The sequence below is a fragment of the Labeo rohita genome, chromosome 1 (genome assembly GCF_022985175.1).
Source record: "Labeo rohita strain BAU-BD-2019 chromosome 1, IGBB_LRoh.1.0, whole genome shotgun sequence".
In the NCBI taxonomy this organism is placed as follows: Eukaryota; Metazoa; Chordata; class Actinopteri; order Cypriniformes; family Cyprinidae; genus Labeo; species Labeo rohita.
This window is the reverse complement of record NC_066869.1, coordinates 42,374,239-42,390,889: the sequence shown is the minus strand read 5'-3', so window position 1 is coordinate 42,390,889 and position 16,651 is coordinate 42,374,239. Positions and strand designations below refer to the sequence as shown.

General features: G+C 33.9%; 1 protein-coding gene across 1 annotated transcript in view; it reads right to left on the bottom strand.

Annotated features, from left to right (window-relative positions):
* Nucleotides 1-1,287: 1,287 nt before the first annotated feature.
* Nucleotides 1,288-16,651, bottom strand: part of mad1l1 (mitotic arrest deficient 1 like 1) — a 73,032-nt gene continuing 57,668 nt past the window's right edge. The window contains exon 19 of the mRNA XM_051113590.1: nt 1,288-1,839. Coding sequence (XP_050969547.1) covers nt 1,678-1,839 — 162 coding nt within the window. The 3' untranslated portion in view covers nt 1,288-1,677. The remainder of the gene's footprint in view (nt 1,840-16,651) is intronic.

The following is a 16,651-nucleotide window of genomic DNA, read 5'->3' as shown; positions in this document are numbered from 1 at the left end:
TATTAGTTTACTTTATGTGTAAAAAATATTTTTTTGGAGTACCAAATATACCTCTTTTTTTTCAAACCGAATATACTGGAGAAAAACAAAAATTAAATGTTGAAAAAAGGAAACTACATCTACATTACAAATTAATAGTCTTACACGGTTCACCAAAAAATATAAACGTTTGGCTTTTTAATCAAAGATAACGGCAGCTCATTTCTCCTCCAAGTCCATACGTTTTTTTGCAGGGTTGTTGTTTGGTCTAAAGCTTCTCAAATATTCATTATTTATCCATTTACAGCTCCTTATTAGCATATATAGCCTTTTCCACCCTGAGGCTATGAATTATATAACGACCGTTCATGAAAAACAAAAACGTTCATAAATAACCAATGAGAGGCTTCCTTATTCCACTCCAGATGATAAATGATAAAATGAATAAAATATAAAAATGTGTGATGAGAGAGGATATGGATTTCATAGAAGTAAAGAGGATTTAGGGACTTAAGGGCCAAAAATGCTTGACCCAGTGAATTGTTAGACAAATGATATTAAATAAAGAAGGGAAAAAGTAAGAGAAAGTGTGAAAATAAAGACTAAACGTGACAGGAAGAGAGCAGTGCCAGCTTGAGAGTGTGAGCATAGTAGTCGTTTTTCTGAATTGATTTTGCCAGCCAAATACTGAGTTTGCATATAATAGGAAGAGCTAACAGCAGGGACATTGCATCCGCAATGTATTCTCTGGCATGAGAAGAAAGCAGAGATACTGGCAAAACCCTCTGCGCACTACCTGGAACCACGGATGCAGGATGAGGGTAACATTCTTTGCTAATTGCTTTGGCAAAGTGGCACTTTGCATTGCTAGAGCGACAGATGAGAGACAAAACTCATCTGAAAGCAGTCTGACTCATATCAGATTAAACTTAATGTGTGCAGGATATGAAACTGTAGCATTTCATGTGGCATTCAAATAAAGACGATAGAAAGGAAAAAAAGTAGTAATTGCTGCCAGCTAAAACGACCAGGGAATTTAAATACTCCCACATTCACTAGGATTTGGTGCCAAATTGTACAAAGCAAACGTTTAAAAGACATAAAACTTGCATCTGAGCTCCAAGGCAACTATTCTGGTTTCAATGGGGATATTAGTTTATCTTCAATTCAATGGGGGATTGATAACAATAATCACTGGGTTATTTGAGCTGTTTGAAGTAAAACACAATACAAGAAGCTTCTAACTGAATCATTATTCACTCGAACACAGAGAATGCTTTGAAATCCATTAGATCCCACTACAAATAATAGACTGAAAAGTTTAATACATCTTTATTTTCCCTCAATACAGGCACGTAAACTGCCATAAAAACTGATGTTTTTTAAAAGAGGACTGCACACTTAAGGTTTCTTTTATATGCATGTTATCCTGTTTCTTAAACAACATGGTGTGGGTTTACAGCATTAAAGGAAAAAGAAAAATACACAGTAATCACTATACTACTGAAGTGGCCATATATGGATTCACGCTTTGATGACCTTCAACTATGAAATGCTTAATCTGTAAAAAAAAAAATGCTAATTAAAAATTATCAGCTTGTCACACTCAGGAGTTCTGTAGATATCAGTGTCTTGCTGTGTGTAAGTGTGTGTGTGAGAGTTCCCTGAACACCGTGTGGTCGATCAGTGATGGGTAAATCAGGTGACAGTCTGGCGGCTGAACAGCTCAATGGTAACCGCGCTGAGGAACACTGGGATGCTCTTCTGATGGAAGAGATGCAGATCTACCAGTCCAGTTAGAGTGCGGGAAAAATCTGTCTCCAACAGCTGCATGCTGCCGCTGCCCACTGGACCAGTAGACTGTAGAGAGAGAAAGAGGAGAGGTGTCTGATTAAATATTTGTAACATGAATACAGACTACAAACTTATCAAAGTAGCAAGCACTAAACAACTTTAACTGCAGAGGTAAAGTAACAAACAAAAGTTACACTAACAAAAAGTTAAAGGGGTCCTATTATGCTCTTTTACAAAATCTTGATTTTGTTTTGGGGGTGTACTGGAACATGCTTTCATGCTTGGTGGTTTGAAAAACACATTATTTTTAACGATTTACATCATTACAATACATTTCTCCAAGCCTGGCACTAATGGCTCGACTAGTTCCGGGTTTAATGAAGGCCCGCCTTCCGAAAAACAAAATGTGTTGTGATTGGTTAGCGCTCCCACTGCGTTGCGATTGGCGAACAGCTTAGACGGTGTTTCAGTACTACCACGCCCCTTGTCAAAGCAGCAAGTTCCCTGTACAACTGTTAGCACAAGCTAGATTAAAGTGATTCTTACGTTTTAAATACGGATATTTGTCTTACAAAAATGCATCAATTCACTACAGGAGGCCTATTATTAGGCCTTTATTTATTAAAGAAAGAAGTCATATACACCTAGGATGCATGGAGCATGAGTAAATATGCTACAGTAGTGTTGGGCCCTATCGTCAGCCTGCGAGATCCCCAATACACAATATTATTGTGCTAATTTGTTCAATTATTTACATACTTTGTTTCATTGCCCGAAACCAGCTCCAGCATAAGGCTAAAAGTAGCCTTACATTAAAAAAGTAGCCTAACAAAGAACATCATCACTGATTAGCCTAGCCTAGTCTAGTGCAAGTGTACACATTTTAAAACAAAATATCTCCCTTTGGAGTGGACTTTGAGATTTGTAACTTTGTAGATTTTTTTTTTTATGCCCAAAGATACACACCACACACTGACTAAAATTCAAAAAGTGAAAAATTATAATAGCACCCCTTTAACAAGTTTAGGTCAAACAAAACATCACACAAACATCACATCACAGTGAATAAGTTACTTTCTAACTAGCTAACAGCCACTAACTGGCTCATTACTAAAATTCACAAAAACTAACTAACTAACAAGTCTAACACATTTTGGGTTTATATCAAGCTTAAGTAATACTAAGCTCTGAGTAAACAGAAGACACAAACCAAGAAACTGCTGCTACATAACTACTTAAAACTAACAGTCACCAACTAATAATGCAAACTAAATACTAAACTAAGACTAAAACTAATTAACTAAACATTTAATGTCTTTATGTCAAGCTGTGTGGAATAAGCTCTGAGTAAGTGATAGACAAACCAACAAACTGCTACTCTATAACTAGTTAAAACAAACAGTCATTCATTAACAGGAACTAAGTAAAAGTCACTAAAACTAAACTCACTTACTGACAAAAATATTCTCCAAGTTAAATGCTTTTTATGTTAATCTGTCAGTAAAGATTAGCTCACTTAAGAGTAAGTGATACACACAATAAACTAATTAACTAGCTGGTACTCCATAATACAGGAACTAAGTAACAGAAGTCACTAAAACTAACATTCACCAAGTCAAACAACATTCAGGTAATAAGCTCTGACAATCTAAGAAATTACTTATAACTAGTTTAAAAACTAATAGTCACTAACTACTAAAAGGAACTAAGTAACAAAAGTCACTAAATAACTTGGTGACTACTGACAAATATTCTCCAAATGAATGCTTTTTTACAGCATGTCAAGCTGTCTCAGTAAGTGATAAGTCCGATAAGCTCTGAGTAAATGATATGAACAAACCAATTAACTAGCTGGTAATCCATTGTTAAAAACAGGAACTAAGTAACATAAGTCACTAAAACTAACATTCACCAACTCAAACAACGTTCAGGTAATGACCTCTGACTACGCAATAGACAAACCAAAAAATTACTGTATGACTAGTTTAAAAAATGAATAGTCACTAACTACAGGAACTAGAGAAACAAAAGTCACTAAAACTAACTAATAAACTAACTAACTAACTAACCACCAAGTCAAACATTGTTTGTACTTGTGTCAAGCTCTGAGTAAAGAAAACCTTTGAGTAACTGATCGACCCAAACCAATTAACTATCTGGTACTTAATAGTTAAAAACAGACACTAAAACTAACATTTACCAAGTCAAACAATGTTCAGACATTTGATAAGCTCTTAGAACAAAACAGAAACAAAACCACCCCCAAAAGCTACTCCTAACTAGTTATAAAAAAAAATAAAATAAAAAAACAACAACAACAAAAAAAAAAAAAAAACAGGCAATAACAGAAACTAAGTAACAAAAGTCACTAAAACCAACTAACTAACATTCCACAAGTCAAACACTGTTTGGTGTTTGCCAAGCTGCGAGTACTATTTTTCCCATAAGTGGTAGACACAAAAAAGTGGTTTCCCCTGTGTATATTAGCTAACTAACTAGCTAACCAACTAACAAATGGCTTACATTGTGTAAAAAAAGTCACTAGCTAAAACTGACTAAATCAAACAATGTTTGAGTTTACTACTGTCAGGCACTGAGTAACATTATCCCTTCTAATATGAAGGCAAACACACAATAAAATGCTCTGTTTCTCTGTGTATACGCATCCTTCAAAAACTTCAAAGAAAAAAAGCAGTGAGTCTGTGATTAATTGCTTGCCCAGAGTAGAACCAAGAGGGAGCAAACACAAAATGAGGGCATCAATGCACAATGGTGCTTTTCCATGTCAAATCTTTTTAAGTCTGACCTCCATAAGGAGAAGTTAGCATCAAATATATTTTACATTTAGAGGGCTTGAGAAAAGAGGGCTCTCGTAAAGATTTATTCTCTTTTGCAGTTTTCTGTGATTCATGAAGCGCCATAATAGCATTCCTGAAGCACCCCCTCGACACCAGACCTTCTAATACCTGTCCCGGCAAAGTGGGCGCATATGAAAATGCCTCTCCTTTGTCTCCAACTAGGTTTTGTTTTCTATTTTCCCAGATCACATTTTAATAAAAGGTCAGCCGGTATTTTTTCACTCTGTTTTGAGAGGGAGTTATTCAGATTGTGACCTTATCAATGTGTTTTTGTATTGCCACCACCACAAAAGGGTGTTATGAACAATATTTGACCTTTTGGCTAACAACAAGTTTGTGTTGATGTTAAAACCTTCCCTCAAGTCCACATGAGGGAAGAGAGAAGACAGAAAGACACTAGAATAAAATGAGAAAACGATTGACTACAGGTACACTGGGAAAAAAACGGTAGAAGTTTTCAAATTAGTATCGTTTCTACTGCTTCTTCATCTTTCTTCCATTCTCCAAGGATGTCTAATTATTCTGTCGTTCTCAACACTGTCAAGCTAGGATCCATCAAGCTCATGTAACTTCATGTAATGGCATCCCCTGCTGAGCTTTCTTTCCAGAGGATCAACTCCATCCATCTCGTTTCCTCACTTCTAAGAGTTTGTAAAATGCAGCGTTTGGACTGAAGGGGTGTGAAGTGAATAATTACAACATTTTGCATTTGACCCAAACAGCTGTTTTCCCTCCAAGAATGTAAAAAAGGAACGCATAATAACAGTTTATGCCATATTGTAGAGAGAAAAGTGAAGGAAGAGAGAAAAATATGCTTGCCTAGACTTTGCTCAAGATGCATTACAGTACATGGAGTGACACCTGTAATGACTCAGCCTTCAGGAGCTTCCAGGGACTTACAGTGTAACAGCCTATATATCTCCTGACAAATCCAGAGAGAATCACGCACACCACGAACCGCCACCAGCACAAATACCCAATAAATACACAGCCAAGAAAGTAAAAACGGCTGGTCTCAGGAGGAGATTTTACAATATACATTCTGTCTGAAGTCATCAATCCACACGCTCACACTAAAGTAGTTTGCTGTGCCACTCTTACTACAGCAGAACAAAAAATATATCTCATATTACCGTTCAAAAGTTTGGCATCAGTAATATGCAAAAAAAAAAAAAAAAAAAAAAAAAAAAAAAACAAAAAAACAATAAATACAACAGAATTCTATTTCAAAGAAATGCCGTTGTTCTGAACTTTCTATTCATCAGAGAACCCAGAGTGTTTTCCACAAAAATATTAAGCAGCACAACTGTGACAAAAAGCAATGCTTACGCATTTTAAATGCTATATTTTAAAATATATTGAAATAGAAGTCAATTGTTTTAAATTGTAATAATATTTCATGACATTACTGTTTTATGTGTATTTTTAATCAAATAAATACAGCCTTGGTGAACATAAGAGAATTTTTTTTTTTTTTTTTTTTAATCTTACCAATAATTTTTTTTGTTGTGTTGCTAGTCTGAATGAGATTGAAAAAAAATACTGGCCACCACAAGCAATATTCTATTTCTTTGTCCCTGCACCACAAAAATACACAAAAAATATAGTTATCACAAGTGTGATAAAATTTGTTTATAACCAATTTATTTAATAAAATGCCCAAAAAGAACTCACTTTGTTGTTGTAACTGCATTGTAATTTAAAATACAAACAAAACTTAATTTTTAAATATAAAAAAATAAAAGTAAAAATAAAAAAATACTACAGGTAAGTTGGAAAAACAGACACAAGCACTAAAGTTCTGTAAAAACGGCAATGAAGTAATACAAAGTTTGCGACGAGCCAAGAAAGCACGTACACACAAACAAATTTATGATCCAGTCGAATCTTTGAGTCGTCTGTTGGTGCGAGCGCACCCCGCCGAGCTTAAAGAGAGGAAACGGGAAGCTGTCATTGCGTCAAGTGTGAGGCGGAGGTGTGTGAAGAGCAGTAATTGGCTGTTAAATTAGTTTTATCTACTGATTAGGCAGATGTATAATTAGCCAACTGCTCCTTGCTAACGGCGCATCGTGCTTTACCACATCCATGACATGAGACACAACACATGCACTGCAGATAAAAAGCTACGTTAGCTACTAAACCGCACACTAAATTTGGCATATTTAGACTAGGAAACAAACATTTTAGAAGTACAAAGTGGGCAGAAAAAAGTATGACACGCCACAATGTACTTCACTGTATTAAATAAGTTCAAAATATCAAATAAAAAAAGCCAATATATCACAAAATACCAATTGAAATTAGGTTGGGTGCCACATTTTGATATAGTACTTGTAATGATTCAATTGCTTTTTGATATAAGTCTTTTAATATAATATTTTAATAAGTGCTTATGTACTCATGAACTGAACTTTGCATCTCCATTTTCCCTAGAAACTCAAAAGAAAAAGGCTGCTTTTTTTGACGAGTGCAAGGCACTTTGTTAGAAAAACAACAGATGTGTTTAGAGGGGAAAAGCTCCATCTATGATGTCACAGACAACAGATGCAATATATCTAGTGACTTTCTAAGAAATTCTGAAACTAGTGATTGTTTCTCCATTTCCCAGAAACAGCTTTCATAGTGAAGTTCTTGGTGTCCATAAAGACATGCAGACTGTTGTTTTAAACTAATTAAGCACAACACTACAGACAAAACAATTTTTTCATGCACCTGTCAATTTAAAGATTTTAGGCTTTTGATGAAGTATTTTTTCAGACTAGTGGAAAGAAAACATCCAAAATACATGTTGATGTGTTTCTTTTATAGCATGTTATCTATTTATGTCTGTAGATTTCAATTTCATTTCAAGGCTGTTTTCTCAAATCTATATTCTGAAGGTTTTTACAGAGAGGTTTGTTCATATATAATTTGAGTGGTTTTACACATTTTATTCCTAAAAAAAAAAAGATGAAAATGTAGTTTTTTTTCTTGCTGTTGGCAGTATTTATGGAGTAAAAAACATATATAAAATTCTAATATAAGTCCAACATGTCAACAAAATGAAACAATTTTGAACCTGGCTTCATTCATTGTTAAGATTTTTGTTCATGCAAATTAGTGCATATTTAATTAGACAACACCTCATTTGCATATTTAAACATAACATTTCAGAAAACATGGAATACAAAAAATGTTTGTAATTCTTAAATGTAAATCAAATCAACTGAGCAAGAACTGTAATATCTTTTTTTTTTTTACTCTATTCACCTGGGGTGTCTTTTCTTAAGTTACAAAAATGCAATTTATAGGTTTCGTACTGATATTGTAAAATGAATTTTTTTTTAATTTTTTTGACTACTTTTTTGATTTTCAAGGAATTCAATCATTCCACTTTAAACAGTGTCTTCTCTTTCAAATCTAAAACCACGGTTAATTTTTTAAAAATAAAATGTTAAGGGATCTGTATTTGCACATACTTTCTTTTTCTTAGTTTTCTTCTTATACTGTTTAATAATAATAAAAAAAGTGAAACCACTCCGAAATCCTGATCTGAAACAAATGATTCACAATCCACACTCTGAAGTCCTGAACTGAATCAAATGATTCACAAACCTGCACTGAAGTCTCAATCTGAAACACTTGATTTACAAAACCTGCTCCGAAGTTGCATTCTAAATTGAATGATTCATGATACGCACTCCAAAGTCCTAATCTAAATTAAATGATTTGTGAACCCGCTCCAAAGTCCCAATCTAAATCAAATGATTAGCAATACGCGATCCGATTGGAGCACTTCGAAACAGTGAATCATTTTGCAACGCTATGGTTTAACTGATTTGGAGTTTCGAAAAACTCAGTTTCACCCATTACTACATGCCTTTTTTCGCATCTTCAGCCATGTTTACACGACATTGCCGGTACTACCACTGGCTTAGCTTGCTAGTTTTGTTTTATTAGTTTTTTTCCTGTTTTTTTTTTTTTTTCATTTTTATATTTTTTATATTTTGTATCTTTTTAATTGTGTAATTTATGCATGAAAAGATATTAAAGTTATATAAAAAAAGTAACTCTTATTTCATAGATACAATCTCTTTCAATAATTCAAGCACTTTTTAAGTACCTCTTCAGGAATACTGCTATTTTCAAGGGTTTTCCAGGCATTAAATTTCAAAAAGAGTCAAATTCAAGTACTTCAAGCACTTTAAGCACCTTGAACAAACCCTGAATTTAACTTCACTTTAATTTAAACTGAACTTGACAAAAAACAAATATCTTTAAACGTATGGAAAATGTAGGTTTAACAATAACTGCTAACACAATTGGTCCCAAACCAGCTAGATTTTTACATTTTGCCTACTTTATTATTATTATTATTATTTTTTTTTAAATAGTATTTAGTCATTTCCCATATTTTGGTTCTAGGAAATTAGAACCACAAACCTGAAAATTAACATCTAAATAAAATGTGTGTAAACAAAATAAAACAAATGTGTATAAAAATGTGAATGCAACTATTTTTCCTTGGACTTCTGCCATGATTTTAAAATGAAGAAAGAAAAAAAGGATAAATGGTCCATTGGCGTTCTTGTTAGTGAAACATTTCTGCCGTATCTAGAGTGAGTGCTTTATGATCTCCTAACTGAGCGAACCTCAGCCAAGAAACTGTAGGGAGGACCGCCTCTCCAACTGGAGCAGAGAAGATGTAATTGAATAATCAGAAATATGCAAATGAAAAACAAAAAGGCTTCAATTTAAATGCAGATTTTGACATTTTGCCTTGGATGAAAAAATGACAACAGAATGAGTGGCAGAGTAAATATCAAGACCATTATCAAGGGCTTACTTAGACTATCCAAAATGCAGGACATTAGCATGTGCATTAAATTGCATACGAGAGACGGTGTGTATTTAGTCACATTAACTTCTGCCTGTCTCTCTGTACTCCAACACTTTATAATTATTAGTTTCTAGACCAAAGTGAAAAACAACCATGTCAATCTCCTTTGATTTTTGGCAAAAATTTACCATCTCTACTGTACATACTGGTCTATTTACGTTTTCTGCTATATGCTTAGTAGAGCATATAGAAATGAGAGTTACAGTACAGCAAACACAAGTCTTCACCCACCATCTGTGAGAAAACACAAGAACAACCTAAAACACAGAAAAGCACATCTGTGGATTAGACGGCAAGACAAATAGAGAGAGAAACAGATAACCGTTTTCTCAACTTTCTTAAACTTAATTTATACTTTCTAATGTAACTTGAACATAAAATGGCTGGTTGAAATGTCTGAACACAGTGATTGGATTTGAACTAAGTGATAAACTTGAGCATGTATCTCATCCTGCACTATTTGTCCCACAGACATGAGTGATAAAAATAGAGCAGCATTAACACCACAAACTGGATTTTCACATGATGGATGATAAAAACAGCCAGGAAAAAATTGCATACGTTCAAACTGAAGAAGAGACACGAGCCATACACAGTATGTTCGTATACCGCATAAGACTGCATAACAACACCCTGGAAACCATCCACAACCTTCCAGCATTACTATATTGTTTAATACTGTTTGAAAAGACTTATTTTATTTGCTTATTTTAAGACTTTCTCAGTTGTGAAATATTCTCTTGCCTGAGTGTTTCTGTATCCTCAGTCTACAAATTAAAATGTATCAGTACAAAGAGTTTGCTGTCCTTACAAAACCTCTTTTCCCATGATACTTCACCACACGCAAACAACTTCTGCTGTCATGACAGGCTAACATGACGGCTGACATATGCTTTATGAACGACGAGAGAAAACTAGAAGGAATAAAAGCGAGCGTCGGTCTGGGAAAGAGTGTCACACTGAATAGCACTCAAACTCTGTCAGGAAACTTGCTCCCCTCGACAGATGTGATGGACAAAGATGATGTCTGCTAGTTTAGGCATTCGATCTTCAATAGACTCTGCAGTCTCTAGGGATCAAATCAAACCCCCATCCGTTCAGTACAATTCATGTTCTTTCTAGAACACAAGAGAGAGCTCACGCATGAACACACATGCACGGCATGCGCACGCTTTATGTTTAGCGGGAATCTATAAACATGTTCTGCATGGATTACTCTCGACCAGATGTTTGGAGATGTTACAGATAGTCTGTCAAATCGTTGTTAAGGCCTGAAATCACAAATGTATAGAGTTTTTCTGTATATAAAAAAAAAATAAAAAAAAAATACGTAAATGAGCAGCTTAGCAGGTCAAATTTACTTAAAAATCCCATGGAATCATCTGACATATGCAAACGGGATAGAAAACGGCACTTTTTCTATTCAGCGCTCCCACCTTTTGACCAATGAATTGCCATAAGGACTTTTGTACCTTGTACAGAGATTCACAAAGAGCAAGTGAGTGAAGGATTTTGCAGATCAACATAAAAATAATTAAATAAATAAATGACATTCCTTTACTATAGAAATTGCAATATAACCTCTTTACTAATTTAAATACTATTTTAAATTACCTTTATGTTCATACCTAAATTATTTAATAAAAAAATTGTGAATATCGCTACATAAAATTCCAATAAATAAATATTAACTATAGAAATTTCCATAAATAAATATTACACATATTAACTAAAGAAATGTTCCAGAGTTTCAAAGACAAATGAAAAATGTTCTGATTCTAAAAATGTTCTAGAGTGCATTTGACTGGCGAAAAATTAAATGAAGAATTTAAATGCAGCTGCTATTTTTGTCAACTTTTAGGCATACACCAGCATACAGATGACCTCAAAAGCTAATATACACGGTGCAAAAGTTTCATAACTTCAATTATGATTTCATAGGGTCTTTAAGCCTATATATTTCACATGTATGACATCAAGAGCTAAGGGAAGCAATAAATATAATAATCACTGCTGTGTTGGAAGTAGTTCAAGGCACCGTAGTGGACCCATGAAATTATTTCAGAGTTCAAGCTGTGAATGCAAATGTTATTGGTCAATACAGGATAGAAAGTAGTTCAGTCTGAGAAAGGGAAACTCGTCCAAAACACAGCAGTAAAGAAGCTGATTAAACAGTCCGCAACAGTGTATTGACTGCGGCTGGGCAGGGAGGAGAAGCCTGAGATTTACTTCTTCAAATCAACCGCACAGACAGGGTGCAAAATTAACTTTGCCACACCTGCTAATGGTGGGTGACTTGATTAAATTTACCAGAGGTTATTACTTCCTACCTGCCATAAAAATGCAGTTTGCACTTTTTTTTTTAAATTAAATAATACAAAAAAAAATCTGCATGCTGTGTCTCCCTTTTTATGGCTTAATACACTAAAAAAAAATCCACATTTGATTGCTGAGAATATTTCAACTAAGGCAAAAAAAACAAAAAAACAACAAAGAGATGAACAAAGTTACAGAACATCTGCAATAGAAGTTGTATTAATTGATTTTTGCAGGACACTTGCAAGTTCAAATACACCTATCAAAGCTTTTTTTTTTATCTTTTAGAGCTCAAAAATAGACTTCAAACTCAAAAGTGCAGTCGTTCATTAGCAAATGATCCAGAGAATGAATTGAAAGAAAACGTATTGACCCTCCAAGTGAACTTCATGTCTTTGATTTAAATTTTTTATTAATGCATATTGTCATAAATTAGAGCAAGTGCTGTTAGCAGTTCTCTGAGGTTCCCTCACTACATGCGCTCACTTGCAAACATATTCTTGATTTCACTCATTAATAGCTCATCAGTGAGTTTAATCAGTGAGTCCATCAAAAGGTGTAATCATCCCCTGATTGGAGGAGAGGAAATGCCAGAACACTGATCAAAACACGCATAGAGACACCTGCCGTTCCGACGTCGACAATCAAAGCGGCCCTACTGTTACCATGGAGACTATCAAAGCCGGAATCTTCGTCATCGTAACCTTTGAGGTTAAAGCAAGACATTGCACCGGCAAAGGTTAACACAGGGACACATTTAACTGTCAGTGTGTGTAGGCTCAGAGGATGACATTTGTGAAGCCATTATAAAGGCTATGTGGATGCTTAACATAATGAATACAGGTCAAAGCTTGAGCCACGGCAATCTGCTATGAACTTTAAGTGAATTCTAGACTTACTTAAAAACAAAACTGTTGATAATTAAGCACTAACCGGTTCATTTCAGATATAACAAATGTATGCAAATGACTATTTCTCACACAAAATTTCTGATACTAATTTTAACAAATCCCTAAATGTAAGTATTAAAGTTCAGCATGCAACTCTAAGCACTGTTTTAGAAACTGACATGAAGAATAAGCCTAATTAGGTTGCTTACTGAAAAGTGGTTTTCAATTGTGTCATTTTATGAAGTATTGGAGACTGATGTGTGGTTGACCGATGGATTTTTTGATAGTCGATAACTGAATGGCAAAATAAAATGCCTGATATCAAACAATTTAATTTAAAGACAGCAAACAACACATGCAATAAAATGTATATTTATTACACAATATTTACTAATAATTTTAAAATAAGCAAATTTGGAAAAACTTGATAAAATCTTTGAAATAAATGTATTTATAAATTTACAAATAAATTTCCTTATTCTGTAATCCTATTAAACTATATTTCACACAAAAAAAAAAAAAAAAAAAATAATTAAAAGAAAAGTTAAAAATACTAATAAAAATGAGGTAAACTAACTGTAGTCTATATTCTAAGCTTGTGCACACTGGGAATTAAATAAATAAATAAATAAATAAATAAATAAATAAATAAATAAATAAATAAATAAATAAATAAAAATAAAATAAAATAAAATAAAATAAAATAAAATAAAATAAAATAAAATAAAATGTGAACTTGATAAAACCTTTGAAAGACACAAATCTATATTTTATAAATAAACATCTTTATTCTGTAATCCTATTAGACTACATTTCACACACACACGTCTGGTTTATTATCCTTGTGGGGACTCTCCATAGGTGCAATGGTTTTTATACTCTCCACACTGTATTTTCTATCCCCTTACCCTAACCCTACCCCTAAACCTAACCCTTACAGAAAATTTTCTGCATTTTTACTTTCTCAAAAAAACTCATTCTGTATGACTTATAAGCTTTTGTACCCATGCGGACCTCAATTTAGGTCCCCACGGTGACACTAGTCCCCATGAGTCTGTGTGTATTCAGGTTTAGGTCCCCACAAGGATATAAAAACAAGTCCACACACACGTTTATTTTTTTATGAATTGTGGGAACTTTCCATAGACTTCTATAGTTGTTCTACTGACTAAACGATATTGTCTATCCCCCAACCCAACCCTAACCCTAAACCTACCCCTTACAGAAAACCTGTTTGCAGAAAAACATCATTTACTACTTTTAATCATTTTTTTACCCCACCATGTCAAAAATTTTTTTTTTGGTTTTACTATCCTTGTGGGGACATTTGCTTGTGTACACTGAAAATAAAATAAAATAAAATAAAATAAAAAAATAAATAAATAAATAAAATAAAAAATAAAATAAAATAAAATAAAATAAAATAAAATAAACCATACTTTATGAATAAATGTCCTTATTCTGTAATCCTATTAGACTATATTTCACAAACAACAAAACAAAAAAAAACAAAAAGTTAAGAACAAAAATAAACTGACATATCAGCCTGGACATATCAGTTGACCACTACAAAAAAAAAAAAAAAAAATTAAATAAATATTTACACAAAATATTGAATGACATTTTATTAGCTCTTTAAACAAAGCTGTCGCAAAGGAAACCGTTCCAAACAAACGGCTTTGAATCTAGACAAAGTTCAGGCGAGATGGATATTTAAGGCATATAGTCACATCACTAATCGCACAGCTTTTCGCCACAAGAATTAAGACAATGGCATAAAATGTTTTACGACAAGAAAGCGCTTTAAAATCTTACCTATTTATTATTTAAAATCCATTACTTTGTACAAAACAATCATTCTGGCAACAAGACAAACAACTACAACAATATTACTGCAGACCTACTATTAGTATATATTAATAGTAGGTCTCTGGCTTTATTTTACAATAAATACAGTCAACAACTGAGGCGCAAGATGATAGCAGCTGCGTTTACATGAAGCTAGACAAAATGTGGGGATGTGCTATGAGAGGAGTGAAAGAAGCGCTGACCTTAAATACCTGGATAAGCAGTAAGTTATTCATCATTGCTAATGAATTTGGTTGATGCTGAGGAATCAAGTATTCTAGGGAGCTGTGTAATAAAACTGGCTAAAAACAACAACAACCCATGGACCACAAAAGGACTTTTAGTTGACGCAGTAAGCAACTGGCAAACAGAACACCCTAGCAATGCACCTTAGAGTAGTGGTTAGAGTAGTGGTGGAAAGTTTAGCACAGGCAAGCTCACTCAATTTATCAAATAATGAACAAATCAAGTTATATTTCAGTGGTTACAGAAAGGCATCATTTTTTTGGCCTCTTAGATGTAGTACATTTCATTCCCTGACGTGAATTAAATAGGCAGACAGGGCTTTGATGAGTTTAAAAAGTGGACTTGAAGCCCTGTTCCAATAACACCCACGCAAAAGCACATATTTCTGCCATGAATAGAGTGAGAGCTCTCACGACCAATGTGCTCTTATGCTAAACCCTGCGACGAACAAAGAACGTTTTGTCAAAGCTGCACAATGACTATGGTGCGCAGTGTGTGCTGGGAATAGACTGTCCACTAAAATTATAAGCACGCTAGACAGAATTGAGCCTTTTCAGCTCCATTCAGTTCATGTTTTCATCCCACTGAGTAGTGACATGCAGCACGGCTTAAATATCGCAGATAAAAGGAAATTTAGACTTTTTCCCTATCTGTACTTTGAAGGTAAATTTTTCAATTGGATACAAAATGTTAGAGGAAGAAATTAATCTTATATTATGTCAAAACAGAAGCTGTTCGTTACTCACCAAATGTACCCACCACCAAAGCACAGAGACGCTAATTACAGCAAAGATGAGAGCACACAGAGTATATAGTCTTCCTTTGATAGAACTGTCCATGTTATTGCTACGCTCATGAAAAATGCAATAGTAATATAGCACTGAATTTTTACATTTTCTGAGAAAAGCCTGCTGCAATGATAAAGTGTTCTACGTGGATTCTGGGTTGCTGCAATACAGTTAACAAGGCGTTCCAAATCGAGTTGGAAGTTATTATTGAATACAATATATTAAATATAGAACATACAATAATATTGTATATTAAAGCTAATATATGCAGTATTGTGCAAAAGTCTTAGGCCACTAGTATTTTCACCAATAAAAAATGGTTTTAAGTCAGGTTTTACTATCTTTTGCTAGTGTGTCAGTAGAAAGCTTCAATTTACATTTCCAAAAATTCATTTTGCCATTAATTGTAATAATCCAGTCAGATTCTTGTTTGCACATGGAGTCTGACAACAGCCAGTGCTCCAGACACAGATCTGATCTCATCATCATGCGGTTTGACTGGAATGACATGAACAAACTAACATCCAGGAGAGCTGTGGCAACGTCTCCAAGATGCTTCAAGAAACCCACCTGCAAAGCTACCTGAAAAACAAGTTTATCTAGGGCAAAACCTGCTTTAAACTGAAAGGATGGTCAACACCGATTTAATTTAACAGGGTTCAAACAGATACTGTAAACTGAAATTCCAGAACTTTCAAGGACTTTAAGCACTACTTGATTTTCAAAGACTTCAGTCAGAGATCTTACCAAACAATGGCTTCTCTTTTAAATTCTGAAAATATGATAAATAGACTAATAAATAAAATGGCAAAAAGCATATGCACAGTATTACTACTAAAGTAATGCAAAGTATACCGTACTTGTTCAATTGTAAAACGGTTATTTTTTTTGCTTTGTCTTTATAACTGTACCGCCTTAAAAGTTTGATGTATTTTACGGTTTAAGAAAAAAAATAAAAATAGCATAACCACTCCAAAATTATCAAATGATTCGTGAACCCACACCAAAGTCTTAATCTGAATCAAATTATTCACGATCCGCATTCCAAAGTTC